The sequence below is a fragment of the Oryza glaberrima genome, chromosome 8 (assembly GCF_000147395.1).
Source record: "Oryza glaberrima chromosome 8, OglaRS2, whole genome shotgun sequence".
NCBI lineage: Eukaryota > Viridiplantae > Streptophyta > Magnoliopsida > Poales > Poaceae > Oryza > Oryza glaberrima.
The window spans coordinates 5550145-5577020 of NC_068333.1; the positions used below are offsets into that span (position 1 = coordinate 5550145).

Sequence of the window (26876 nt, forward strand, 5' to 3'; positions counted from 1 at the left end):
AAAATTGGCCCAATAAACTCAATAAGTAAATGTTGAAGAACATCAATTTAAGTAAGCCCTAGAGACTTGACGGCAACTACAACTGTAAATTCATTGCAAGCGCCTATGCCTATACTCTAATCTAGTCCTTTGATCTAAATTCAGTGCACAATGACAATACATTTGGTTGATTTAGATATCTCAACGTGAGGCTGAGGTCGAGGGCCAGGACTTTAGGAGGACATTGACCAACAGACTTACCATTTAGCATACAATTGGTTTATGACGATTGAGATTGAATTGATTGATCTCGACTATTTTATACTATAACTCAGTCTTAAGTATTTGATGACCAGACCGAAGACTGATGCCGAAATCAATATTCGATCAGATATATCTTAGCCATATCGTACGTACGTCCTCATATCCATATATATCTTTGAGGATACCCCTGCATCTTCCTTGCCAAGCAAGCTAGGGGAAAAATTGGTCAAACACAAAATCAAATAGTTTGTCAGAACATTTCCCACTTAGGGTGTGTTTAGTTCCACACCAAATTGGAATTTTGACTAAAATTGGAAGTTTAAAGAAAAATGTTGGAAGTTTATATGTGTAGGAAAGTTTTGATGTGATGAAAAAGTTGGAAGTTTGAAGAAAAAGTTGGAAACTAAACAAGGGCTTATGTTCTCATTCCAGCTGCCCTACTAACTACTAAGGCTGTGTTCGCCATTCCCGGTTCCCAACCGGAGTAGTACGCATGAAAAACGGAGTGGTCCATTAGCGCGTGATTAATTAAGTATTAGCTATTTTTTTTAAAAAATAGATTAATTTGATTTTTTTAAGCAACTTTCGTATAGAAACTTTTTGCAAAAAACACACTGTTTAGCAGTTTGAAAAGCGTGCACGTGAAAAAGAGGGAGATGGGTTGGGAAAAAGGGGTGACGAACACACACTAAGGGCAATAGCAGTGCAAGCTATGGGGCCCATACCCCTAGTCCAAAGTCATAGCTCAAAGACATCCACCCCACAGTACAAGCACCTATATGTGTGTGGCTAAATGGGATGAAGGTAATATAGAAAGAAACCCAGCCCACAGTGGGCGTTACCCGAGTCGCGTGGTCACAGGGAGCGGAACGAATTAATTTTCCTAACCTACCCTTCCAGCGACTCCTCTCCCAGCCCTTCGCCTCCTCCCAATCCGCTGCACCCGCCGCTTCTCCTCCTCGTCCACCGGCGCTCCGCTCCGGCCGCCTCGCCTCGCCGTCAACCCCCCGCCTCTTCTCCCGTCGACGGCGCCGCCTGTCCCGGTAGGCCGTGCCGCCTCGTCCCGGTCGGCCGCGCCGCCTCGTCTCCCGTCGATCGCGCCACCTCGCCAACCAGCAAGGGCGAGGGGGAGGAGGAGGAGGAGGTGGTGGGGGAGTAGATCCGGCGGGCGGCGAGGTGGAGGGCCGGCGGTTCTTGTCGGCCGCGCGAGCGGCCACCAGTTCTTGGCGGCGGGAGGTGTCCCGGCTGCCGCGGCGGCGTCGGCCATCACCGCCCGCGCCGCCGCTCCTCCTCCTGGTCCGCCGCGCCTACTCGCCTCCCACGCCGCGGGGCGGAGGGAGCAAGAAGGCGTCGCCACCCACTGCACGCGGTGGCGGTGAGGAGGAGGAGTAGGAGGTGGGGGAGTAGATCCGGCGGTCGGCCACCACCACCGGCCTCACCGCTGCCCACCGCCAATCCTGACCCTGCCGGCGCCGCCGCGGTCAGCTCCGTCAAGAAATCAAGAAGCGAATCATTGTTCTTAATATCTTTGCATGTTCTGTTCTCCAGTTCTTGATGAGAAAAATCAAGAACTGCTCTCCTGTTTTTATCTTTGCTTGTTATGTTCTTATATTCAGTTCTTGTGATGTTTGTTCCTGTGGTGTTTTAAGACCCAGAGGGATCCTACTCCTATCTATACTTGCTTGTCATGTTCTTATCTTCGGTTCTTCGATTTTCTTGCCTTTTCTTGATTCGATGGCGGGAGGAAAAATGGATGTGGTGGGAGGGGAAATCGCTGGGCGGGATGGGGATTTTTGTGGGCGAATCGGGAATTTCTCCACTGGATGCGGCGCGAGGTCACGGTGCGGCGAAGAACCGAAGCCCACAGCGCAGGCTCCTTTCGTTTTTTTGGCCGTGCGTAGACTCGAGCAAACAAGGTTCTGCGTTGCTCAGTATGGACGCGAAGAGCCTAACTTGGTCACGGGCGCTCGTTCCATGTCGAACAAAATCCTCCGTGGCGCCCCATAGCACCGGTCCAGGGTGGAGCACCGTTAAAGGCCTAAGGAAGCTTTGGAATCCTCTCCTCTTATGGAGAATGTATCATTGGTTGATGCACTATGCTACGAAGCACTGATACGGCTAACAGTCAGCGTATCCGTATCGGATACTCCATCGGATACGCTCCGATACATATCCCATACGTATCCTCAATTTTTCTGATTTCCAAATAAATAAAGATAATTCGGATACTTCTTGGATACGGCTCTGCGCATCCTGGATAGTCCCAAGTCTCAACCCTAACAAATACTTCCTCCGTTTCATAATGTAAGACTTTCTAGCATTACCGATATTTATATTGATGTTAATGAATCTAGGTATATATATGCATCGATTCATTAACTTTTAAATGAATATGAGAAATGCTAGAAAATCTTACAATCTGAAACGGAGGGAGTACTGTCAATCGCCGCATCTACGCGTGGGCGCGCGGCTGCGCCGCCTCCGCAAATCCGCTGCCGCCAACGACGGCAAAAGGAGAGCCGCGGCGGCCATAAGTCGAACGGACCACCGCCGTGCCAGACGTGTACCACCTTCACTGCCGGGGCGCAGCGCCGCCGATGGCCGCCATCGCCGGGCACAGAGCCACCGCACTGAGCAATATGGGTCCTTCGTTCCCACTGAAGGAACCGTTGATGGATCTGTTTTGTGTACGTTCTACCCCCTTATTTTTTTCTAAGAACTAATGCATCTTGTTTCATATGTCTGATGGGTTTTGGATTTGCAAGTTCAGAGTACTGCATCTATCGTTCCTAGTGCCTAGTTCGGCTGGAGTTTCATCAAGGCTGACTGGACCACCAGCAAGGAAAAAACATCAACTTGTTTTTATTTCGGCACTGCTTACAGTCTTACACTAATTTATACATTATTCTTGGTCCTCTGTTATCTGGGCTTTGGTGGAGATAATATAATCCAGTCAGAAAGTTCATTATTTCAGGCTAATCTCTTTAGCTACAAGAAAGTGTTATTGTTTTTTTACAGGGATTTAGTAATTTTTTTAATTAATAAGTATATATAGACGTATCCCCGTATCGGTGTTTTTTTAAAAGTGATGTATCCTCGTATCCCCGTATCGCGTATCGGTATCCGTATCTCCATATCAGGGTAACATAGGTACTATGCTTCTAAAGTTAATAAAGTTAATTTTTTTTTAAAAAAAGGGATACCCCTGCATGTGATCCCTAGCTATGACTATCAATATCCTATATCCTATGCCGTTTGCATGGGCAAGCAGCCGGAGGATTATTTGGAGAATGGAGATTCATCAGTTCCTTGGAGCGCGTGGAGGCAGCTAGCAGAAGCTCATACTGAATATTCATATATGGTCCCGTGCCCTCGCGCCGAACAAGCCTGCAGAAAACCCCAAATCACCCTCCAACGGAATCATCGCTGAACTGATGAAATCAACCCAAACACACAGCGAATTCCACCCCAAACCACCACAGATGCGGACCAAACCGCTGAAATCAACTCAAGTCAACTCAAATCACCCTGAACCAACAGATCTAGACAGTGCAAGAAAAGAACGGCGGCTCCTGCTTCTGCTCCTCCTCCTCGCGGCGGCGGCCTGTGCCGTGCGGCTCCGCCACTCCCCGGGGTCCGGCGGCGCTGCTCGAGGCCCCCCTCGGCAAGGTCGCCACGATGGAGGCGTGCCCCGCTCGAGCCTTTCCCCTCCTCCTCCGCCGCTGCACGAGGCCAGCGTCGCGCTTCCACCTCGCCGCCACCGCCGCCGTTGTGATGGCTCGGCGGCAGAGGGAAGGATCAGGAGCGGCGGCCGCATTCGAGAAGTGAGGCAGAAGAAGAGGACAATGAGGAAAAGTAGATAAGTCAGTGGACGGACCGCTCGAGGGTAGGTGAGGAATAGATTTGTTCCGCACTACCCGTGTCCACGCGCTTGGGGTTCCGCCCACTGTGGGCTCGGTTTCCTTCCATAGTACCTTCATTCAATTAAGCCACACAGAATAGGATTCTTGTACTGTGGGGAGGAGTGTCTTTGGGGTAATTTTTGGGCTAGGATCCGGCAACCGGTGCTTGTGCTCTGAGAGGCCTTAGCCGCCCTCCTCTTGTGCAGCCGATCAATTCATCTCTAGCTGCTGGTGGCACTGCACCGCAGCCTCATGCACCAGCTATAGTACTACATGCGTTCCAAAAATAACTTCATCTTTTATCATCATAACACAAATTGATATGAAGTAAAAATATACTACCAAAGTGTCTCTCCTTAAAAGAAAAAATAATATTATATATTGATGAGAGCAAGTACTACGGACATCCAAACGCTCGTATTTGTAGGATAATAGGATCACATGATGAGATGGAAAAGGAAAACAAAGGAGAGAGAGGAGAAACCACCTCTCATGTCATGCAAGAAGCAATCTCTACACACACTTCTACGGGAGGAGAGAAAGAAACTAATATAGTAATATAGTAAAATATATTATTATGGTATATTAGCGCGGGTATATATCTAAGGCAAGTAATATGAAGATAAATTAGAGGTGATCATCATCTTTACTATAAAACTTGTTCTAAGTGGATAAGAAATATCAACAAAATAAAACTAATTAATTTATGGATTAGATATAAATAAAGTGAAAGAAGCGATGTCATTTTGAAAAGAATGGTAGAGGTAAAAGATACGAAATTATTTTATAGGATGGAGGAATTGGAGCTATCATGCATGGGCTAAATTAGCCGGCTCCCTGACCTCGACAGCTCGACTGCTAATGGCGATGTGTATATGTGATGGTCTGACGGTGGCTGCTTGTGGCAGCCGGTGGATTTTTCTGGGGTTTGCTTTTGAGCTAGCTGGGAGTTCGAGAGAAGAGAAAAGAAGTAAATTAGGAAGATACGTAAAACGAGATGAGCTATTAATATATAATTAGTTGAGTATTATTTATTTTAAATTTAAAATAAATAGATTTGTATGGTTTTTAAAGCGACTTTTATATATAAAGGTTTTTAGAAAAAATATTACCATTCAGTAGTTCGGAAAACATGTAACCAAACAACGCAGCGCAGACTGCGGGATTGATCACATATCTACTCATAGGGGTGAAAATGGTCACAGAAATTCCCGATCGACCGAGTGTCGTTTCCGTATAAAGAGTACCGTTTCCGACCGTATCGTTTTTTGCTATTTTAAATTTTTTTTCACAATTTTTTCTACATCGTATTAATGTCGATACTGAGTAGCTTAAATGATAAATATGGTCAATTATTGGCTGATCGAGCATCGTTTTTAAAGAGACGATATCAATTCCGATCGTTTCCGACCCTTTTCACTCCTATCTACTCCATATCATATCTGTCCATGGTGTTTGGGAATGCATTCACACTCTGCAGTTTCTAGCTCGTACGTACCTCCCTCTCCCTCTTTTTCATAGACAAAAAAATTAAGGTCTGGTTTACTTCCTAACTTTTTCTTCAAATTTTCAACTTTTCCATCACATTAAAATTTTCCTACACACAAACTTCCAACCTTTCCATCACATCGTTATAATTTCAATCAAACTTCTAATTTTAGCGTGAACTAAACACACCCTAATTACTATCTACATCAGTGCAAGTGTGAGTTTTCGTGTCTAACGTTTAACTATCTGCCTTATTTAAAAAAATATGATTAGTATTTTATTATTATTATATGATAAAACATGAATAATATTTTATGTGTAACTATTTTAAAAAAATCATAAAATTTTTAAATAAGAACGTTGGATATGGAAAACCACAACAATATTTATATATTGAAACGGAGGTAGTACTACAAAAGACCGACATTGTACTGTGTAACGTACTGTTTGCACATAAGTATTAGTACTGAGCTAACTGGGTCGTGTTTTCTTCAAATATAACGGAAGATATTATAAGCCCCGTTTAGTTGTCGGCCATAACTTATCATATTTTTGCAACGTTTAGATTAGATAAATTTGATCAACTATTTAGACAGTTGTAGCAAGATTAGTACTTCTAACAAACTAGGGCTCGGGTGTAAGTGATTAAGAAAAATATGACACGATTCTCTCTTAAGCTTACTAAGGTGGTATTTGGATCCCGTTATTAAGGTGGTGTTTGAATTCAGTTACTAACTTTGTATAGTCCCTGTCATATCGGATGTTTGGACATTAATATGAAGTATTAAACATAGATTACTTACAAAACTAATTGTATAAATGAGAGCTAATTCGCGAGACAAAGTTTTTAAGTCTAATTAATCTATAATTAGCACATGTTTACTGTAGCATCACATAGACTAATCATGGATTAATTAGGTTTAATAGATTCATTTCGCGAATTAGTCCAGGGTTATGGAATGAGTTTGTCATTAGTCTACGTTTAATACTTCTAATTAGTGTCCAAACATCCGATGTGACAGAGGCTAAAAATCAGTCCTCCCATCCAAACAGCTCCTAAGCCGTAGCAAAGATTTTAACAACCAAACCTTAGAAAGGTTCAACCAAAGTGGTGGTGGTAGCATGTGACTGACTGCTGAACATACCCTATATCACTATTGTAGAAAAGGCTATTGGTGTTGGTTGGGAAACTTTCATAGGTGCTGGATTTCCCAACTGACACCACGAAGTCTATTAGAGGTATACGATTTGCAAAAAAAAAAAAAAAAAAAAAAAAAAAAAAAAAAAAAAAAAAACCTCTAGCTTAGCTCAATTTGAGCTAAGCCGATGCTTCAAAGTCACCAAAAATAAATCCAAAAATATATATAAAAAAGTACACATCAGACAATCAACAAGTTCATGGATCACACGATCAAATGTTCATCGACAAGTTCACATCATAGAATCAAGCATCATAAAAAGTCGCTGTTGGCTGCATCCACCGGAGAAAAGCTTGCTCCAGATCTAGAAATGAAGATAGGGTTAAGGCAAAGAGAAATGGTGGTGCTCACCGAAGGCTGAAGAGATGGATGGAGAGAGAAAGAGGATTCAAGTCGACATGGGTGCTCACTGGAGCCGAAAGTAGCAGGACACCGTTGGCCACCGTTGCTGGCCGGATGGAGAGGAGAGGCCAAGGCAGGCCAGGGGAGGGGAGGCGGATGGAGAGGCTACCGTCGCCCATGGACGCCGTTGCCCGTGAGATCTGGAGCCCACCGCCCGTGAGATCCGGAGCCTGCCACCACCATCATCGATGCCTCTCCTCCCACCGAATCTGGCGGAGGGGAGGCCGAGAGAGAGACTCTCGGTCTTATCCGCTTCTCACCGCGCACTCTCCTTCCCTTATCCGCTCATAAGCTCACTGCTCAGTTTTTAAAAGGTGTCAGTTTTTTAAAAGGTGGTCATGCGCGTTTAATGGATAGAAAGGTAATGGGGGATGACGAATAGAGGATTTAGGGCCACAGAGCGTGTTTTTTGGGTGGAAAGTTTAGGGATTCGATGCAGGAGAGCTGCGGGAAGCAAGAATGACCTTAGATGATGGCATGACACTAGAGCATGGCCGCTGATTTCACCGAAGAAGGGAGATATTTTGGTGGAGGCGGCTAGGGCTTTTCTATGTGGACGAGGTGGGACAGAGATGTAGGGACTGGAGGGAAACTATAAAACTAGCAGGGACAGGCAATTTTTTTTTAAAGAAAATGAGGACAGGCAAATTTTTCTGGAGCTAAATTCTTTAGAGTTAGTCCCATATAATCCCTTCTTTCTATAAAGTTAAGATCCAAAGCTGAGATTTGGTGAAGCCACGTCATCATTTAATTATCGACCGTTGGATTACATCTCAGTGGTCCTCATTGCGTTTTGGAGCATGCCCTCGGTCCCTTCGCTCCCCACCGCATCGCCTCCCGCACCGTATCGCCTCCCCCAGCAACAGCGACTACGGCGGTGACGGACTCTGTCGATGGTGACAGCGACGGTGGCGGCGGTCGCGGACGAGCGCGGCGACTGCGGCGGAATTGGACGCGGACGAGGGCGGCTGTGGCGGACGCGGAAGAGGGAGGCGGCAGCGGTCGAGGGCGGCTGTGGACGAGGACGAGGCAGCTGTACTCGACGGTGGCGGCGGCGGACACGGATGAGGGCGGTGGCAGTGGTCGAGGGCGGCGATAGTGACGACGACGGCGGCCACGGACAAGGGCAGCAGCGCCTTTGCTTCTGTTGCTCGTGCTGCTATCATTGGTTCCTCTCTCTTGGAAGCTCGCCCACTCTACAGCTGCAGGTTAATTAGTGCCCTTTTTTTTCTTTCGTTTGGCCAACAAGAGGAAATCTTCCTCCTTGGCTAATTCGGTTGTGCTGCTCATTATCCTCATTGTTTCTTGGTTGATTTTTGCAGACACACAGAATTGGGGGCAGACCTCTGTTGTTCATCTTAGGTGAGAATGAATTTACAGACTTTCCTTTTTCTGCTGGGCAACACTAGCAATCTATTCTGGCATTATCTCTCTCTTTCGCTACTTTGTGTGAAGCTATTCAAGGATGGTGTGCTGCAGACGAAGATTAGGGACAAAGACGATCCCCGCCTGTCCAAGATGCGGAAAGAGGTGGTGGCTGGGGGAAAGGATGCTATGGAGGTGGACAATGACTTCTTCCTGGTGCCTGTCAAGATCTCTGATCACCAGGTATTCTTATTATTTCCTACCTGTTGCATAGTATAATAAAAACTTACAGTTTGCTAAATAAGTTTGCTTCCTACAACATAGCAATATTAAGGTGAAAACCAAACATGCATGGACATTTCACTTGACTGGGTAGCAGCATGTTCAGCATGTTTGAAACCTTGAATCATCACCCCTCATATCATTTGCACGATATTTTAACAAATCTATCTATCACTTTTACAATATTTAACATATACTTATCAATATGTTTCACATTGAAGCATGGTATTATTTGATTGATAAACCCTGATGTTTCATTATTATTTTTTTCTTTTTTACTCCTAACTTGCTGTCAAAAAAATTAATAATTACTTAATAATTCTCGCATTAAAGCGCGGGGAATCACCTAGTTTTTAATCATATCGCAGGGAAACATGACCGGCCAGCATGGTGGACGTTTCAGTTGTTTGTTCCCTCTTAATACTGTAAAACTGTATGAAACAAAAAATTTCCCTATGTTCCTAGAATGGTTCGATATGGGTATTTTTATTTTCCTTGTCTCCACACACACTAGTAGGAAAATATTAAACGGTAGGGAACATGGGGATTTTTAGTAGTGAGATAAATATTATTAAGAATGCGAAGCCGTGTTTTATTGTAGATAAGATTTCGGTGTTCAATCAACGAAAACATCCCAATTCCTGTATAGTACCAGACAGATTATTGTCTGCATGAATACAAGACCAATAATTTGAGTGTTGCACACGCGTAATGAATGCCAATAGCAAGCCACTATTTATAGTATGAACGCATTGCAGCTAACCTTGAAATATCGCCGTTTATGCCAATCAAGAGTCTAATAATACAATAGAGTGTTGACAACAGAGGAAATACAGGAGATCATTGTCAACCTTTCTATTCATCACTGGTAGTACAAGAGTCCAGGACTCCAGGACCATGAACATGATCCTTCTAATAATGAACCCTTCAGAGTTCAGACATCGTATATATTGCCCTCTTCCTTTTAGCTTTTATCATTTTCAGATTTTTGCCATAGATTACTTGCTCCACGCTTTTAAAAATACGATTTCTAAAAATCAATATCATCTACTGCATTATTAATTTACCACTTATTGTAAGCCAGATGTAAAGTTTACTTATATTTTATCGTGCTAATCGAGTAAACAATTTGCCTCAATAATTGATGCAAAAATCTTTTTTTTAGAACGCAAAAATCTGTTTGAAACAGGGAGAAAAGCACGCCATGCATTCAGGTGCCATCTTTGTCAGGGGTCAATCATATAAAGATACACTAATATCTGAAGATCTATATATTCTGATATTACATCGTTGTAGCTGCAGACTTCATCACAGAACAAAAAGAAAGATAAGGCTGCAGTATTCCGATCATGTCCATTTCACTTTTATAATGCTAAAAACACGGCAGAAATCTGCAGAGCCCATGATGAACACCAATGCAAAAAGTTCAATTCATATGGAAAATAAAAAATGGATGGCTAAGACGCTCCAAGGATACACTTGGTTGATGCTATATATCTGAACTGATGTATGTGGAAGCTGCAGAATCCTTGATTGGATTAGTCATCACCTAGCTAGTTTATATACTCCTAGACGTCCTAGACTAGATGGAGTTCAAGTGGAAGATGGCAACATCATCCTTATTCACTGGCTATAAATGAAAGTTGCATTCAGGCATTGAGCAGAGCATGCAGTACTGCAGAGGATCTCAATTGTATATATCAATATATGGTTGTATGCATGTGTTGATGTCGGTGATCCTTTTCACTGGCTACAGATGAAAGTCTGCACTTGCCAGTAAAAAAAAAAGACATGCTGCTATATACAGTATCCCATGAAAATATGCACTCATGAACATATGAAGTGGTATGTATAAATTAATACTACCTCCGTTTTTCAATAGATGACGCCGTTGATTTTTTCTCACATATTTGACCGTTCGTCTTATTAAAAAATTTACGTAATTATAATTTATTTTGTTATGAGTTGTTTATCACTCATGGTACTTTAAGTGTGATTTATATCTTATACATTTGTATAAATTTTTTTGAATAAAACGAATAGTCAAATATGTGAGAAAAAGTCAGGTACACTGACTGTGAAAATCCATGCTTAGACTTAGAGGCCCGGTTTTAAATCCACTATCTTAAAAAAAAAGTGGTGCATATAAATTGATAAGATGATTCACTTATATTTTATAAAAAATTATATTAGTACAGCAAGTAAAATACCATATACTCTCTCAGTTCATAAATATAATCTATTCTAGATTTTTTGAGGATTAATATTGAAGGGAAAAAAAATAGGATACCCCCTCATCAAATGGGAGGTGGTTGGAGATAAGCTCATGTGAAATTTAAGTAAAATAATATTTTCGAATTTCTTATAATTTGTGGATAAAATTGAAACCCAAAATTCGTTATATTGATGAATGCATAGAGTAACAGTTAGCGCAGCATATCTCTTTTCAAATTAGAATTCAGTTAATCTCATATATAAGCCTCTTCACATGTGTCTTAATTCCTTCCTAATTTGCTTTCTCTCATGTCAGCTTTCTTATTGTGCGTGTGTGACAACTGACAAGCTTATATATGGAAGAGCAGTATCTACTGTATGCAAAATGGTGATGTGACCAAAGTAAAGACAACAGAAAGAGGACATAAACGTGGACAATTTAGTGATCACTGATGATTGATAGCTTCTTGAGCATTCATCACCACACAAGCACGTTGTTGATTGAAGCACCAGAAACGTCGGTGCCATATTTATATTTCATTTGCTTGTAAGGATCAGGAATTTCGCCTGAACATTAGCCGGCTTTCAACACCGGCCAGAATGGTTCGGTTTTGTTGAGTGAAATTTCAATTTGAAAAAAAAAATCAAGATTGAGAGTTTGAAACTAATACTGGTGACCTTGTTGCTGAGTTAATTATGTGGTGATAGCGGTAGTGTGGTTTTTAACCGCCAGTGATAGCTGGTTCAGCAGTAGTGTATAATACAATTTTTTGCACAATATTAACAATTCTTGGCCAGCTTCTCTTCGATGGCCTAGCAAAAAAAAAAAAACTAGTAAGTACCGTGCATTTTAGAGTACTATATAATTTTGCATAGAAGCTTTAAAACGATGGAGGATGATATGTGAAGTTTTAAATGGCTATAATTTAAGCAAGAAAAAAACGAATCCGAAGTACGTGCCAAACAGTTACGGAGAGTCGTTGGACACCATGTGATAAGCCTTAGGTGGTGTTTGGATATAGGGATTAAATTTTAGTTCCTATCACATCGGATATTTAGACACTAATTAGAAGTATTAAACATATACTAATAATAAAACTAATTACATATATGAGAGCTAATTTGTGAGACAAATTTTAAACATAATTAATCCATAATTAGCACATGTTTACTATAGCATCACATATGCTAATCATAGATTAATTAGGCTCAATAGATTCATCTTGCGAATTAGTCCAGGTTATGGAATGAGTTTTGTCATTAGTCTACGTTTAATACTTCTAATTAGTATTAAATATCCGATGTGACAGGGACTAGTCCCCGGATCCAAATAGAGCTAAATTTATTCCCAAAGGTTTTATGAGATTGCACCACTAGCGGTTTGCAAATAATAAAATCACATATATTTAAACCTCCCCACACTATTCATGTATAGTATTTCTATAACATACACGTCGCATCTTGCTAGAGATCCATAAAGTCTACACAAATATCAGTGTGTCGTTTGGATGTAGTGACAAGGGTCAGGATGCATGGATTCCTTTTCCATCCCTAGGACATAAATCATCCTCTAGAATACAAGCCCAAAGTTCTTAAAAAAAATAAAAACCAAGTCGAAAAATATATGAAGTGTGAAAAAAAGACGCTTTTAGGATGTCTTGGATATATCGAAATTGTCTGGCATTCCCATTTTTTTATTTTAGAATTAAAATTATTCAGTTTGAATAAAAATGAATTGATTTTCCCTGGTTTGGTTTGGCTCAGCTTTTCAGTAAGAACTAGTGATATCTCAAGTGCTAGACAATGAGGCTGAGGAGCTAGAGACTCAAAGAGGAGTGTTCCTCATATACTGTAAGAGGCAGCAATGTGTACTGGTTCAAAAAAGAGAGGAAATATAGGGTAATACAAATAAAAAAAATATTGTTGTAGTTTATTTTGGCCCAAGGCACTAAAAGTTAATGTTATGTACGGAGTATATATATGTTAGTTAAGTTCCTAATTGATGACTAGAGGATGTAAATAAAATTAAATTATAGGTACCATTTCAAATTAACTTTTCATTACAGTAAATTTCACACTAAACTAGAAAGTGTGACAAATTATATTGCTACTCTCATTAATTAAGTCCTGATTATCTTTTTCACAAAACAAGCATTCAAATTCCCATAATAGAGGAAGGGAAAGATATATCTATAAATGCTTTGGAATATACTAATGACATTATTTAAATGACAGATTGCAAAGCTTACAGATTAACAATGAGCCTGACAAATGGTCATGTTTATGGAACTCAGATCAATACCAACCCAAGAAAGTTTACTCAATGTTTTTTGAACATCTTCAAGTTGCCAGGCATCTATCAATACTCTGGAAAAGCAAATGCACAATGAAGCTTAAAGTTTTTCTTTGGCTCATGCTAATGAATCGACTCAACACAAAGGAAATGTTACATAAAAAGCAATTCAACATATAAGATGGCACAAACTGTTTGATGTGAACCTCCATGACCACAGAAAGCATGGCACATTTGTTTTTCTCCTGTCCATTAGCACAACAATGTCTGGCAACACATTGGTATTCACTGGAATTTGGCCTTGGAATTTATGAACATGATCACTTCAGCTCAGATCTCTTTTCAGCACACTTTCTTCTTTGAAGTTTTGACAATCGGCTGCTGGCACATCTGGTGCAGAATGAGTGACCTCATTTTTAACAATGTTGCTCTCAGTTTTGATAAATGGAAGGCTGATTTTCTGAGGGAGTTTGCCTTGCATATGCATAGAGCAAAAGAGATGGACGAACCTAGGTGACAATCATGGTTAGACATTTTTAATTAATTTGTCTTTTGTAAATTCTCGTAACCTTGTAAATCTTCTATATTATATTATTTAATATAGCGCAGTAGGAGCCTCTCCTACTGTTTTACGTAAAAAAAAATATTTTGAGAAAAAAATTAAATGCTAAAAAGAAGAAATGGAAGGAGTAACAAGCCTGCTTTAAAGAGTTAGTTTTAACTTGTCTCAAACCAGTGACAGATCCATCGGTGGGGTTTGTTGGTGCGCAAGCCCAACCTTCAACCTCAGCTTATAATTCACTACTCTCTACTCTCTTTGTTTCATATTTTGAACCATTTAACTTTTTTTTTCTAGTCAAACTTTATTAAATTTGATCAAGTTTATAACAAAGTTTAACAACATCTAAAATATAAAATTAGTTTCATTAAATCTAGCATTGAATATAGTTTGATAATATATATGTTTGCTTTGTGCTGAAAATACTACTGTATTTTTCTATAAATTTAGTAAACTTAAAGAAGTTTGATTAGAAGAAAAAATAAACGACTTATAACACGAAACGGAGCGAGTACTAGTGACTCTACTGGCCATGCATACGGCAAGGATGCCACATGCTACGTGAAGTGCTGGGCGCTCAAAGCTGCAAGTATCCAATCTACTCTCTGGGTAGATCATACCCATTTGGGAATTTATTCCTATAGATTTGTGTAGATATATTAATATAGTTGAAAATCAAAATAGAGAAAGCAATGTATTTTCTTTTGATCGTATGTGTATTTAGGTCTCATATAAAAATATTAAGGTGATATATCTCTATTTTGTTTAGTCTAGAGCACTCGCTCAATTTACATACGGGATTCATCACTGTCTCAAACTTAATTACTTTAATTTTTTGAGAACTAATTAAACTTACTTTAATTGAGAGAGGAGATGGGCGTGCCTTTTTCCCATCTAGCATTTGACAAACGTGCGGACAATGATGAATTTAGGAGAGGCAAAACCCTGTTCAATTTAGCTTCCCCTAATATAAATTTTTTCCATATTTTTCTATGATATATACAAAGTTTCGATTATTTGTTAGTAATCCAAACAAGTTAATTTACCCGGGTAATAAATATCTTTAAGTTCACGAAAGCGTGTCTTGCTCATTCAGCTAGTTGAAAATAACTTTGTCGGATGTCGTCATAATACCTTTATGCATATTCTATTTCGGATGGTTGCCATTTGGTCCAACCAAGTTGAGAGAATATTAATATTATACTCCTAGTTAAGCACAGCTAGTATAGCACGGTACGTATGGATTGAAATTAATCGATATTAGGGGAATCCAAATCCAAACAAATTAAAGGTCTTGAAATTATCCACCCACATATATATTTTAATTTCAGTGGATAGGTGAAATCATATTAGTTATTTTAGTACTGTACCATCCCAACTTCCAAACAAGTTGGAAGATGACATATATATAGTAGCGCCATGGCAATTATTGTTGCAAACAAGGGTCATGTTGTTCCAAAAACAACAGCTGATTAATTAGGTAAAACCTCTTCAGCGAGGACAAACCATGTCAGCTCGTAGAGTTTAATTAGTTGTTGTTAGTCAGCCAAGCACTTACGATGCAAGCGAAGTCCCAACGCCATCTTGTTTATTTTTCACTACTTTCAGTCAATATTATTGGATATATAACGCGATCAAAAATATTTGCAGGAATTAATGCTTATTTTTCTTACATAGAAGATGTGCATCTACATATATCTCATTACTTATATATATGTACACGACACGCATATAATTGTGAATACGTGTACGTCCAATGTCAAAGAAACCCCAAAGGATAAACTCAGAAAATAAATAGTTTCTATAAAAATGTGCATGTAGTTAGACACTAATATCTAAGCTCTCATAAATTAAGTTATGCGTGTACTTATAGTTTTGGTGCATGCTTTTCCAATAACTTACCGTATAGGTTGTACCGATTATTAGCTCGCACATGCATACATAAATTAAGAATACGTTTAGAAGAAAATTTTTTCGACGGCTTAAAAGCCAAAGACACATAACTAACATAATAAAGGTACTCCCTCCATTATCTCTATTTTTTTTAACATTTGTTTGCTCAAATTTGAATTAACTAGTGTCAACATTTAGAGAAGGAGGTGGCGATTTTTTGGACAAGACTTCTACAATTTTGCTGTTAGCAGCCTAAAAGTCAAGACTTGTAACAAGTTGAAAAGAAGCCTCTAATTAAATTAATTCAGAAAAAGAACAGAAATGACTCAAAAACAGGGCCCTATAGCCAGACCAAATATTCACTATATATAAATACAAACACATCATTGACCATTGGAAGCTAAAGAGCTTAGGCCAAACATGACATGCATGCTCCCTTTGCCTCTGGCAGCAGCAGTAGCCAACAACCACCACGTTGGTGTACCTAACTCTCACTAAAACCAGCAGGCAGTTACACGCGTCACTGGCTGCCCAGACTGAAGAGTGAAGAGCCCCAGGTGGCCGGTCGCAACAGCCAACAGGCAGGCAGAAAGGCTAACCCAGACGTGGGCCCGGGGCGTCAGCGAGCCACGAGCGGCAATGATGACCACATCATGGTGCAGGAGAGGATGGCAACATGGTGTCAACACGCCTACTCGAGAGAGCTCTCTCTAGCTCAGCCAAAAAAAAAGGTGACGGCATATGTCACTAGTTTTCCGTTTTTACAATATGATAAACTGTAGAAACGTACACACGCACACCTTACAAACTATGGGCATGTTTAGATCCATTTAGAATGACAAATGGCAAATGGCAAAAGTTTTGGTGGCAAAAGTTTTGGCATTGCAAAAGTACTAGTGGTATTTAGATGCATGCTAAAATTTTGTCATTCTAGCACTAAACTGAGAGAGAGAAAGAGAGAGGGAGTGGTCCCAAAGTATTTTTTGGCACAATTTGCTACTATGGACTAGCAAATGCCAAATGCCAAATTGCCAACTTTTGCTAACAGTGTTTAGATCCAAAATGGCAAAAAGTGCTATAAAATGGTAAAACTTTTGCCATTTTGGAGGATCTAAACAGGGCCTATAAACACCTTCGGTAAAAAGGGTCGAAGACCGAGCCGATATTTTTTTTGAGATTGATAAAATCATCACGGGTATTTCGCTGTCGATGGATACGTCGCTCATCATTAAAAGAATAATTAGCCGTAAATGCGAGCACCCGTACCAAATATAGAATTTGAAACCTACCCCTGAAAGAAGAATTAGTCGTAAATATAAACACTGTGTTAAATCTAGAAATTAAACCCAAGTACACTGATTCCACCATAAGAAACCTAACCAGTTAAATTACACTCAATTCGTATAAATTATTTTCTATATTATCTTCTTAACAAATTATAACCACACACCCTATTTATCTATTTAATTAAATCTATTTTCTTAATATACGTGTCTAACTTTAAAAGTGTTTATATTTTAAGATGGAGGTAGCAAATATATACTCGGTTTATATATTCCGGCGTAGGAGTTCACTACTAGCCAGCAAAGCCATTCCGTTCCCTTCTGGCCAATGCACATCTGGCAAAACCCAACCGATCTTGCTAATTGCTAGGTAGGATTTGCTGCTTTGGCAACATTTCAGTTTATCCTTTTGGTCTTTCTCATTCTCAAGGTATCTCTTTGTTGTTCTCCTGATCACCAGGAAGGTATCTTTGTGTTACTCTTGTTTTCGGATTCATTTGGTTGACATCTTGTTTTCGGCTTCGTGTGATCAATAACTTTTGTTTTCGGCTTTATTCGATCGATATGGGCCTAATTATATATAGTGGTCTTATCGTATCGTTAATCGTCTATTATAGGATGGTATTCTATTTTTTTTCTCTTACATTTTAACCTGTAAAAGACGAATTATCGATCAGATCATGGCACTGCGTCCGTAGTCCATCGTAATCGTTGAAACAAACCTTATATTCCTTCCGTATGTATAACGCTGTTAACTTTTTGACTGACCATTCGTTTTATTCAAAAATTTTGTAAAATATAAAAATATTTATGTCATGCTTAAAAAACATTTGATGATGAATCAAGTCACAATAAAATAAAGTGATAATTGCATAATTTTTTTAATAAGACGAATGGTCAAACGTTATAAAAAAGTTAACGACGTTATACATTAAAATATAAAATATAGAGGGAGTACTATCTTGAGTATGGTGTGTACGATAACAAATGGGGTTTCTCTTTCAAAGTTTAACATCGTAATCGTTGAAACAACTTTGACTAATCACTATCGCCCCCAATGAATTAGAGCGTGTTCTTGTTTGTTGTGGCTTGGCCGTCTACATCGGAATTGCTATAGTTGATTCGTGTCTCAATGATGAAAGGTAAAAAGATTGTAGATGCGAATGCTCCAAACTTAGCAATTTTAATTTGATGTTTCCCGAATTGAAAGGTCGTATCTACTACTCCACATTTTATAGATCAAATCAGAAATTTCAATTTTATTCACTTGAATTTTTTTTCTGTCTTTTGGAAGCTCGACCTCTGCTGCTCTGCATCAAACACGATGCCACTCTACTTCCTACTAAAAGCCTGTTTGGCAGAGCTAGTAAGAGTAATAGATTTTATTTTTCTCCGTAACTCAATATCTTCAAGCGAATTAGCTCGTGCATGTAACTTATGTATCATAATAACCGAATAAATTTCAGTTTAAATATTTTTAAAACTAGCCAGTGCATGTATACAACAACTCAGTACTATGAGTAACCACACACTGAACTTTTCACCGTTCGTGACCAGTGACCACAGGAGGACGGAACATCCACTTTGTCACTCAATCCTAGCAGCAGCGAAGCGAGCAACATTGTTAAGCCCGAGCCACTAATAGCATTTTCAGATGATCAACTAATTTTTATAAATTGTTGATGGATGGAGGAAACGGTAGAGGCGGAGCCCGACCCGCAAGGGGAGTGGCTCCGCCGCTGCTCAATCCAACTGTCAATGCAGCATCTGACGGCTGAGATCCACCACCGCATACGGTCCAGTTGCACCACTAGCGGCAGAGGATGCAAGCAGCAGAAGCCCAAATTTAAGGGGAATTTAACTATTTGTCACTTTTAGATTTTGTAATTATCCAAATGCCCATCTTTGATTCGCGTTTAATAATTTGCCACTGCAAAGAGATGATTTCTTAACTATTTGTCACTTTTGTCACTTTTGTCTACGTGACGTGCCATCGTGGCGTGCCCACATGGAAAACAACGTTGACCCACCCGTTAGCCCCTTCCCCCTCATTCTGCTACTCCTCTGGCCGTCAAGCCTCATCCTCCTCCAGATCTTGGTAGCGGAAGCAGGCTGGCATCGGCGGCGCTGTCGGAGGCGGATCTCGTGCAGCTCTCGACGGCGAGGAGGTGCACGAGGAAGAGTAGCTTTTGGCGAGGTGAGCAAGGACCCGATCCATGGCGGCGACGGTGCGCTGCGTTGTCCTAGTGTTTGTCCTCGTCGCCGCGTCCTCCCTTGTTGCGGCGGCGTGCAGGGCGGCCTCGCGTTCGCTCAGCGTCAGCGAAGGCACAGGAGAGGTTAACACCGACACCACCGTCGACCTCAACACCACCAGCTGAACCTCAACACTGACGCAGGGTGGTCTTGTCGAAGCCGTGGCCATCATCGGGTTGGTCTCACCTTTTTCTCCTTTTCTTTTTTTTTAATCCCTACGCAAGGTCCGTCTCCGATGCCCCGATGCCGCTGTTGACGCCGCCGCGTCGCTGGCCTGATTCCACCGCCAAGATCTGGAGGAGGAGGCTGTGATGGCCGGAGAAGGAGAAGAAGGAGAGGGGAGGGGCTGACGGGTGGGGTCCATGTTGTTTTCCTCTTAGGCATGCCACGATGGCACGCCACGTAGGTAAAAGTGACAAATAGTTAAGAAATCATCTCTCTCTAATGGTAAATTATTAAGCGCAAACTTAAGAGAGGTATTTGAATAATTGCCAAATCTAAAAGTGGTAAATAGTTAAATTCACCCGAATTTAAAGCACCCGAATTTAAAGCAGCGAAGCAGCGGAGGCGACAAAAAGATGAGCACACGATGGCACACCCGCGATGCCGCGCGCGCGCGCGCCACCTATAAAACGCCCGCGCGCCCCGCGCCGCCTCCCTCCCCCTCCTCCCCACACGCCACCCGCACGCGCGCCATGGACGCCATGAGGCAGAGCACGCCGCGGGCCATGCTGCTCCTGTGCGCCGTGCTGATGCTGGCTGTGGCGCCGCCGGGCGCGGCTGCGGCGGCTGCAACGGCGGCGGTGGGGTGCGAGTGCGGTAATGCGGCGGCGGTGGCGGTGGCGGGGGAGGACGTGCGCGGGGCGTTGCGGCTCAAGCTCGTCGCCATCGCGTCCATCCTGGCGGCGGGCGCGGCGGGGGTGCTGGTGCCCGTGCTGGGGAGGTCGTTCGCCGCGCTCCGGCCCGACGGCGACGTGTTCTTCGCCGTCAAGGCGTTCGCGGCGGGCGTCATCCTCGCCACCGGCATGGTGCACATCCTCCCCGCCGCGTTCGACGCGCTCGCCTCGCCGTGCGGCGGAGGCAGGGGCGGCGGAGGCGGGTTCCCGTTCGCCGGGCTCGTCGCCATGGCCGCGGCCATGGCCACCATGATGATCGACTCCGTCGCCGCCGGGTACTACCGCCGGTCCCACTTCAAGAAGCCGCGCCCCGTCGACGACCCCGCCGACGCCGCGCGCGCCGCCGGGGTCGAGGAGGGCGGCGCCGAGCACGCCGGCCACGTCCACGTGCACACGCACGCCACGCACGGCCACGCCCATGGCCACGTGCACTCGCACGGCCACGGCCACGGCCACAGCCACGGCAGCGCGCCGGCGGCCGCCACCTCGCCGGAGGATGCCTCCGTCGCCGAAACAATCCGGCACAGGGTTGTCTCCCAGGTGAGCTCATCACCAACCGTCAAGCTCAATCTCGTTACGCACATCACAAAACAAAATACAGTAAAAATCAAAAATAAAAAATTTGGGCGGTTCAAATGAAAGTTCCAATTTGGGATACTTTATAAAGATGACTGGTACTAGTGTACTACCAATTGCTTTACTTTGCCACCATCCATTTCAAATGTCCCTCTCCTTTATGCAACAATCACAAGGGAACATAGATAGAGATGCATAGTGGTATTCTACACTACACAAATTAGCTGATTTTTGATGGAGAAAGGCATGTCTCTTTCTCTTTTATAAGAGATAATTCAAATACTGACAAGAAGATCAATCCTTTGTATTGTAACCATCTGATGTGTCTGCCCACTCTGCAATTGGGGATAAATCTTCTCTGCTCAGCCTCACAACTGAACCCCCTTTGCAGATTCTGCACCCAACATTGCAAATGTTGTAATGTCTGAATGAACCAAGCTTTGGTGCTACTCTTCAAAGAACAACTGACAAACGAATTGTGATTGTGCAGGTTCTGGAGCTGGGAATCCTGGTGCACTCGGTGATCATCGGGGTTTCGCTAGGCGCATCGCTGAGGCCGTCGACAATCAGGCCACTCGTCGGAGCCCTCAGCTTCCACCAGTTCTTTGAAGGCATTGGCCTTGGTGGCTGCATTGTTCAGGTATATCACAATTACATTTTACAGCCACGATTAACATGAACATCTTACATTACATTCATATCACGGTATAAGATAATCGACAATTCAACATAGAAGGGTTGAAACTGTAGCTGTGCGCTTGTTTACCTTTACCTACATTGTTACATGGCAAATTGATAAAATATCTACACGTGAAAATCAGGTAAAAGGCACCTGGGCTCATGACAGAAACAGAAGGGCATGCTCCATTAGCAAAAGCGTGCGAAAAACGACATATAGAGTATAGACAGAGATATTTATAGCTCAAATGATAGAACTTATCACTAGCTACACGTCTATACTGTACAAAGCAAACTTGAAGTAGGACCATCAATAATTGATTCCGTTCCACTATGGTTCAGAAATCCTTCACTAACTGACAAGCTAAAACAAGCTCCCAGCTTCTCAATGCCATTTCTTTTTTCAGGATACACAAACAGGAATTGCTGCGTCATTTTTCGCCCTTCCGTTTTCCCAGATGCTTTTAAAACTGGATTTCAGATTTAGCATATACCTAAAAATACCGCGTTTTCAGAAATGGGTTGAGACTGGTTTGTCATGTAACACTGGCCAGGATTCTCAACCATTTTCAATTGTTATCAGTATACTGTATCCACTATCCAGTGCTGATCAATATCCACGCAGATATTACTATGTCTGAGAAGAACCACAATTTCAACAGTTTACTTTAGTTCATTCAATTAGGTGAAAATCCATTCCACCATAAGTTACTTTCCATAAAAATGAAAAAGGGACAGACTTTAAAGTTTCTCGCATGAGACAATAATTTGACATACTTTGTGTCACATTTTCTTACACAGGCAAGTTTTAAGGCGAAAGCAACAGTGATCATGGCGACTTTCTTCTCCCTCACTGCTCCGGTGGGCATCGCACTGGGGATCGCAATCTCATCCAGCTATAGCAAGCATAGCTCGACCGCACTTGTCGTCGAGGGAGTCTTCAACTCTGCTGCAGCAGGGATACTGATCTACATGTCCCTGGTTGATCTCCTCGCTGCAGATTTCAACAACCCCAAGCTTCAAACAAACACAAAGCTTCAGCTGGCAGTATACCTCGCCCTCTTCCTCGGCGCTGGGATGATGTCTCTGCTTGCCATATGGGCATGAGATCTTCAGAGCAACCAAGAGCTGCAAATTTTTGAATATTGTCTCTGAAAAAGACACCCTGAGCTTAGTTTGTAGCTGACAGGGTTTGATGTTGTCATAGCATTACTGCAACCAGCTTTTGTAGAATCTCCATCAACCAGAATTGGAGAAAAAGATACCAAAGAAGAACAACCCAGAGGAAATGAAGGACTACAGACCAATTAGTCTGTGTAATGTGGTGTATAAGGTTGTGGCAAAGTGCCTGGTGAATAGGTTGAGGCCGCTCTTGCATGACCTTATTTCAGAGAATCAAAGCGCTTTTGTACCAGGGCACATGATCACTGATAACGCGCTAATTGCTTTTGAATGCTTCCACTATATACAGAAGTGTAATAGGGAAAGTCAAAATTTTTGTGCGTTGAAACTTGATCTGTCCAAAGCGTATGACAGAGTGGATTGGGACTTCCTGGAGGGGGTCCTTTTGCGGCTGGGTTTTGCTGAGAAATGGAGGAAATGGATAATGTCATGTGTGACTTCTGTTCGATATAGTGTGCGCTTCAACGGTAATCTACTTGAACCTTTCAAACCATCCAGAGGGCTGAGACAGGGAGATCCTCTTAGTCCTTACCTCTTTCTGTTTATTGCTGATGGTTTGTCGAATATTCTAGAAAAGTGCAAGACGGATGGGTTAATCCAACCGTTAAAAGTCTGCCGAGGAGCACCTGGGGTCTCACATCTACTGTTCGCTGATGACAGTCTCTTGTTTTTCAAGGCAGAGGTGGAGCAGGCGTTGAGAATTAAGGAAGCACTAAATCTGTACGAAAGAAGTACGGGACAGCTTATAAATCCGACAAAGTGCTCCTTACTGTTTAGTGCCTTTTGTCAAGATGCAAGACAGGAGGAAATTAGGCGGGCTTTGCAAATTGTGCACACTACATTTGAAGAAAAATACTTGGGTTTGCCGACCCCTGAGGGAAGAATGAAATCAGAGAAATTCCAATCGATGAAAGAAAGATTAGCAAAGAGAATGACAGGTTGGAGTGAAAAACATATGTCGGCTACAGCAAAGGAGGTGCTAGTGAAAAGCGTGGCACAAGCTCTCCCGACATATACAATGGGTGTGTTTAAATTACCTCAGCAGTTTTGTGATGATTATGCTCAGATGGTTAGAAATTTCTGGTGGGGTCACTCCAGTGATGAGAGGAAAGTTCACTGGATAAGTTGGGACAAACTGACAAGTCCAAAATCCCATGGGGGACTTGGCTTCAGGGATATGAATTGCTTTAACCAGGCTTTGCTTGCTAGACAGGCATGGAGGCTGCTTACTGTCCCGGAGAGCCTATGTGCACGTGTTTTAAAAGCTAAGTACTATCCAAATGGTATGTTAACTGATACTTCGTTTCCCCAGGTGTCCTCCCCATCTTGGAAAGGGATTGTACATGGTCTGGATCTGCTAAAGATGGGATTAATTTGGAGGATAGGAGATGGACAGATAACCAAAATCTGGCGACATCACTGGATAGCGCATGGCAACAGGCTTGAACCCCTGAAAAAGAAAACCTGGAATAGGCTCACATATGTACGTGAGCTTATGATTCCAGGAACAAAGGAGTGGAATGAGCCATTAATCAGGTTAGTGATGAAGGAGGATGATGCTTTGGAAATTCTAAAAACCAGGATACCAGCGAATGAAACAACCGACTACCCTGCTTGGCACTTTGAAAAAACAGGGTTATTTTCGGTGAGGAGTGCTTATAAGCTAGCTTGGACTATGAACAATGTTGTGTCAAGCTCTTCTAGCACTTCTACGGATGGAGAGAGGAAGTTATGGCAGAACATATGGAAGGCAGATGTCCAGCCGAAGGTGAAAGTGTTTGCATGGAAACTTGCTCAAAATAGACTACCTACCTGGGAGAATAAGAGAAAAAGGCAGATAGAGGTAAGAGGCACATGTCTCATATGTGGCCAAGTGGAAGAGAGTGGTTTTCATGCAACTGTGGAATGCACCAAATCAAAAGCTCTGAGAGATACCTTGAGGAAATTTTGGTCATTGCCGGATGAGAAGGAGTTTGTTATGTCTGGGCCAGACTGGTTGCTGGTGCTGTTAGAATCTTTAAACAGCAATGACAAAGCTCATGTTATGTATTTGTTGTGGAGAGCTTGGTTCCTGCGGAATGATTCGATTCACGGGGTGGGAGCAGCCAAAGTATATGATTCAGCTTTGTTCCTTGTCAATTGTGAGAACACACTGTTACCAGTCTGGCAAACCTCTGATGATACGAAAGGAAAGGGAAAGATGTTTGCTGACAGAAGGGGAGAAGAATAGATTAAGGAAAAACAGACCTGCAAATGGGAATGTCCACCAGAAGGTTTTGCAAAAATGAATGTGGATGCTGCTTTTTTGGAGGAATCAGGATTGTCAAGTGCAGAGATTATCGTCAGAGATTGTCGGGGGCTCGTACTGCTGGCTGCGCACAAAACTCTGCATCGCTGCAATTCGGCTGTGCAAGCAGAGGCGTTGGCCTGCTTGGAGGGCCTCAAAACGGCGATGGAATGGATACATATGCCCCTAATTATGGAAACTAACAATGCTAAGGTTGCAAAGGCGTTGAAGGAGAGGACTCCCGTCAGATCGTCGTGGGCGGCGACGACAGATGAAGCTAGGAATGCAATGCAATGCTTCCAATCTGTGCATGTGCACAACATAAAGAGAGAGGCTAATAGGGTTGCTCATTTACTTGCTAATATGGCTATGAGTTCAAGATCTTGTATGGAATGGAGATTGTGTGCTCTTGCAAGAATCCTGGACCTGCTAAACCAGGAATGTAACCCCTCTTTTAATCATTAATAAAGCTCTCTCTTTCATGTAAAAAAAAAAGAATTGGAGAAAAAGATGGCCTGAATACGACCGAAAGTTTAGAGTTTACTGACATGAGTACACAAGTCAAAAGTTCAGGACAAATCTGATTCTTGGGCAAATGGTGTGCTTCCACCAGTATAGCACCAAATGAAGTGAACAAGAATCAAATGGGTTAGTCGAGGTAGTGGTCCTTGAACAGATTTTCTCTTCAAGTCCAAAAGCTTTGTATAAAAATGATGACCTCCTTTTGGAGTCAATGTCAATGTACAGATTCTCAGCTAGGGTAAATCCTTTTTGTATGACAAGAGCTCTGTGAAGTTTGTTCACTTGTTCAGTGAAGAATCAAATAATCCCCAGCGTTGTCTCCTTTTTCTCTAGTCTTTCAGAAATGCAAAACTGTAGCTTCTTATTCCTGATGAAATCTGCAATTTGTTTCAGAAATATATACCGCTTGTGTGGCTCACCTGAAACCTGAATTTTATTCCAGAAACCTCTGAAACCTGACACTGATAGTTTAAACTGTTGCCACTGAATATATGGTTTGATTTGATTCTCTGTTTTAAACAGAACAATGCTGAAGTAACAGAAACATTCTTTTGATTTGCCGCGTTGTTCTTCCCTGCAGAATTGTTTAACTGGCAGAGAATATATGCAAAAGGGATTAAACTGGACCATGCTGAGATCAAAAGGCAAAGATGCAGAGAACGAAAGCATGAGGAGAACGCAACCATGACATGAGGCCCCTGCGGCCCTGCACCGTCCAATGGGTTGCAGGACAGAACAGGATGCTTCTCTGTTTTCTTTTCCTCTCTTGTAGAGGAGGATGCGGAAACGCACACACACTACCACACACGCATAGGTATCCTCGGCGGTGCATGAACATGATCTACTGAAAGATACAAGGAAAAATCGTTCACGCGGTTTTTTCACAGTGTACTCCTACAATTGGTGAACACGGATACTAACTTATGGACATTTAGGAGGTTTTTGGCAGGGCTCCAAATCTAAAACTGATATAATTTTGTTGGGACTAAACAATTTTGCTATATATTTGTCGACAAATTTTCTTCTAAAAATTTGACAGATGTAATTATAGTATAATCGTAGTGTAATTACACTGTAACTTGAATGTAACTACAATGTAACTTGCACATAATTTTGAACCATTAAATTGTTTCAAGATTTGTGCAAGTGAAGGAAAAAAGTCATTTCGCGCACATATGTGAGATGATTCGTTCCCACGACCTCCATTTCACCGAAATAGCATCTTAGTTAGAGATTTTTGAAAGTTACATACAAGTTATATGTAAATTACAGTATAATTACATCACGCTTGTACTATAATTACATCTGTTAAATTTCTAGGAGTTCAAATTTCTAGGAGAAAATTTGTCGACAAATATA

At 42.0% G+C, this 26876-nt stretch overlaps 1 protein-coding gene and 1 long non-coding RNA gene across 4 annotated transcripts; both read left to right on the top strand.

The window, feature by feature from the left end:
- The first annotated feature begins 7964 nt into the window (after nucleotides 1-7964).
- On the top strand, nucleotides 7965-11791 carry LOC127782677 (uncharacterized). 3 transcript variants are annotated; one of them, XR_008019220.1, is made up of 4 exons: nucleotides 7965-8442; nucleotides 8557-8596; nucleotides 8690-8842; nucleotides 11412-11791. It is a non-coding gene; the product is annotated as an uncharacterized LOC127782677 (long non-coding RNA). The 3 variants fall into 3 exon arrangements; XR_008019218.1 differs by lacking the exon at nucleotides 11412-11791 and adding an exon at nucleotides 9250-10696; XR_008019219.1 differs by lacking the exon at nucleotides 11412-11791 and adding an exon at nucleotides 9250-10696 and having other exon boundaries at nucleotides 8714-8842.
- Nucleotides 11792-20048: 8257 nt separating this feature from the next.
- Nucleotides 20049-22633, top strand: LOC127782764 (zinc transporter 4). The gene is made up of 3 exons (XM_052310035.1): nucleotides 20049-20812; nucleotides 21339-21488; nucleotides 22328-22633. The coding sequence occupies exons 1-3, from the start codon at nucleotides 20072-20074 to the stop codon at nucleotides 22631-22633; spliced, it is 1197 nt and encodes a 398-aa protein (XP_052165995.1). The 5' UTR covers nucleotides 20049-20071.
- Nucleotides 22634-26876: the final 4243 nt, after the last annotated feature.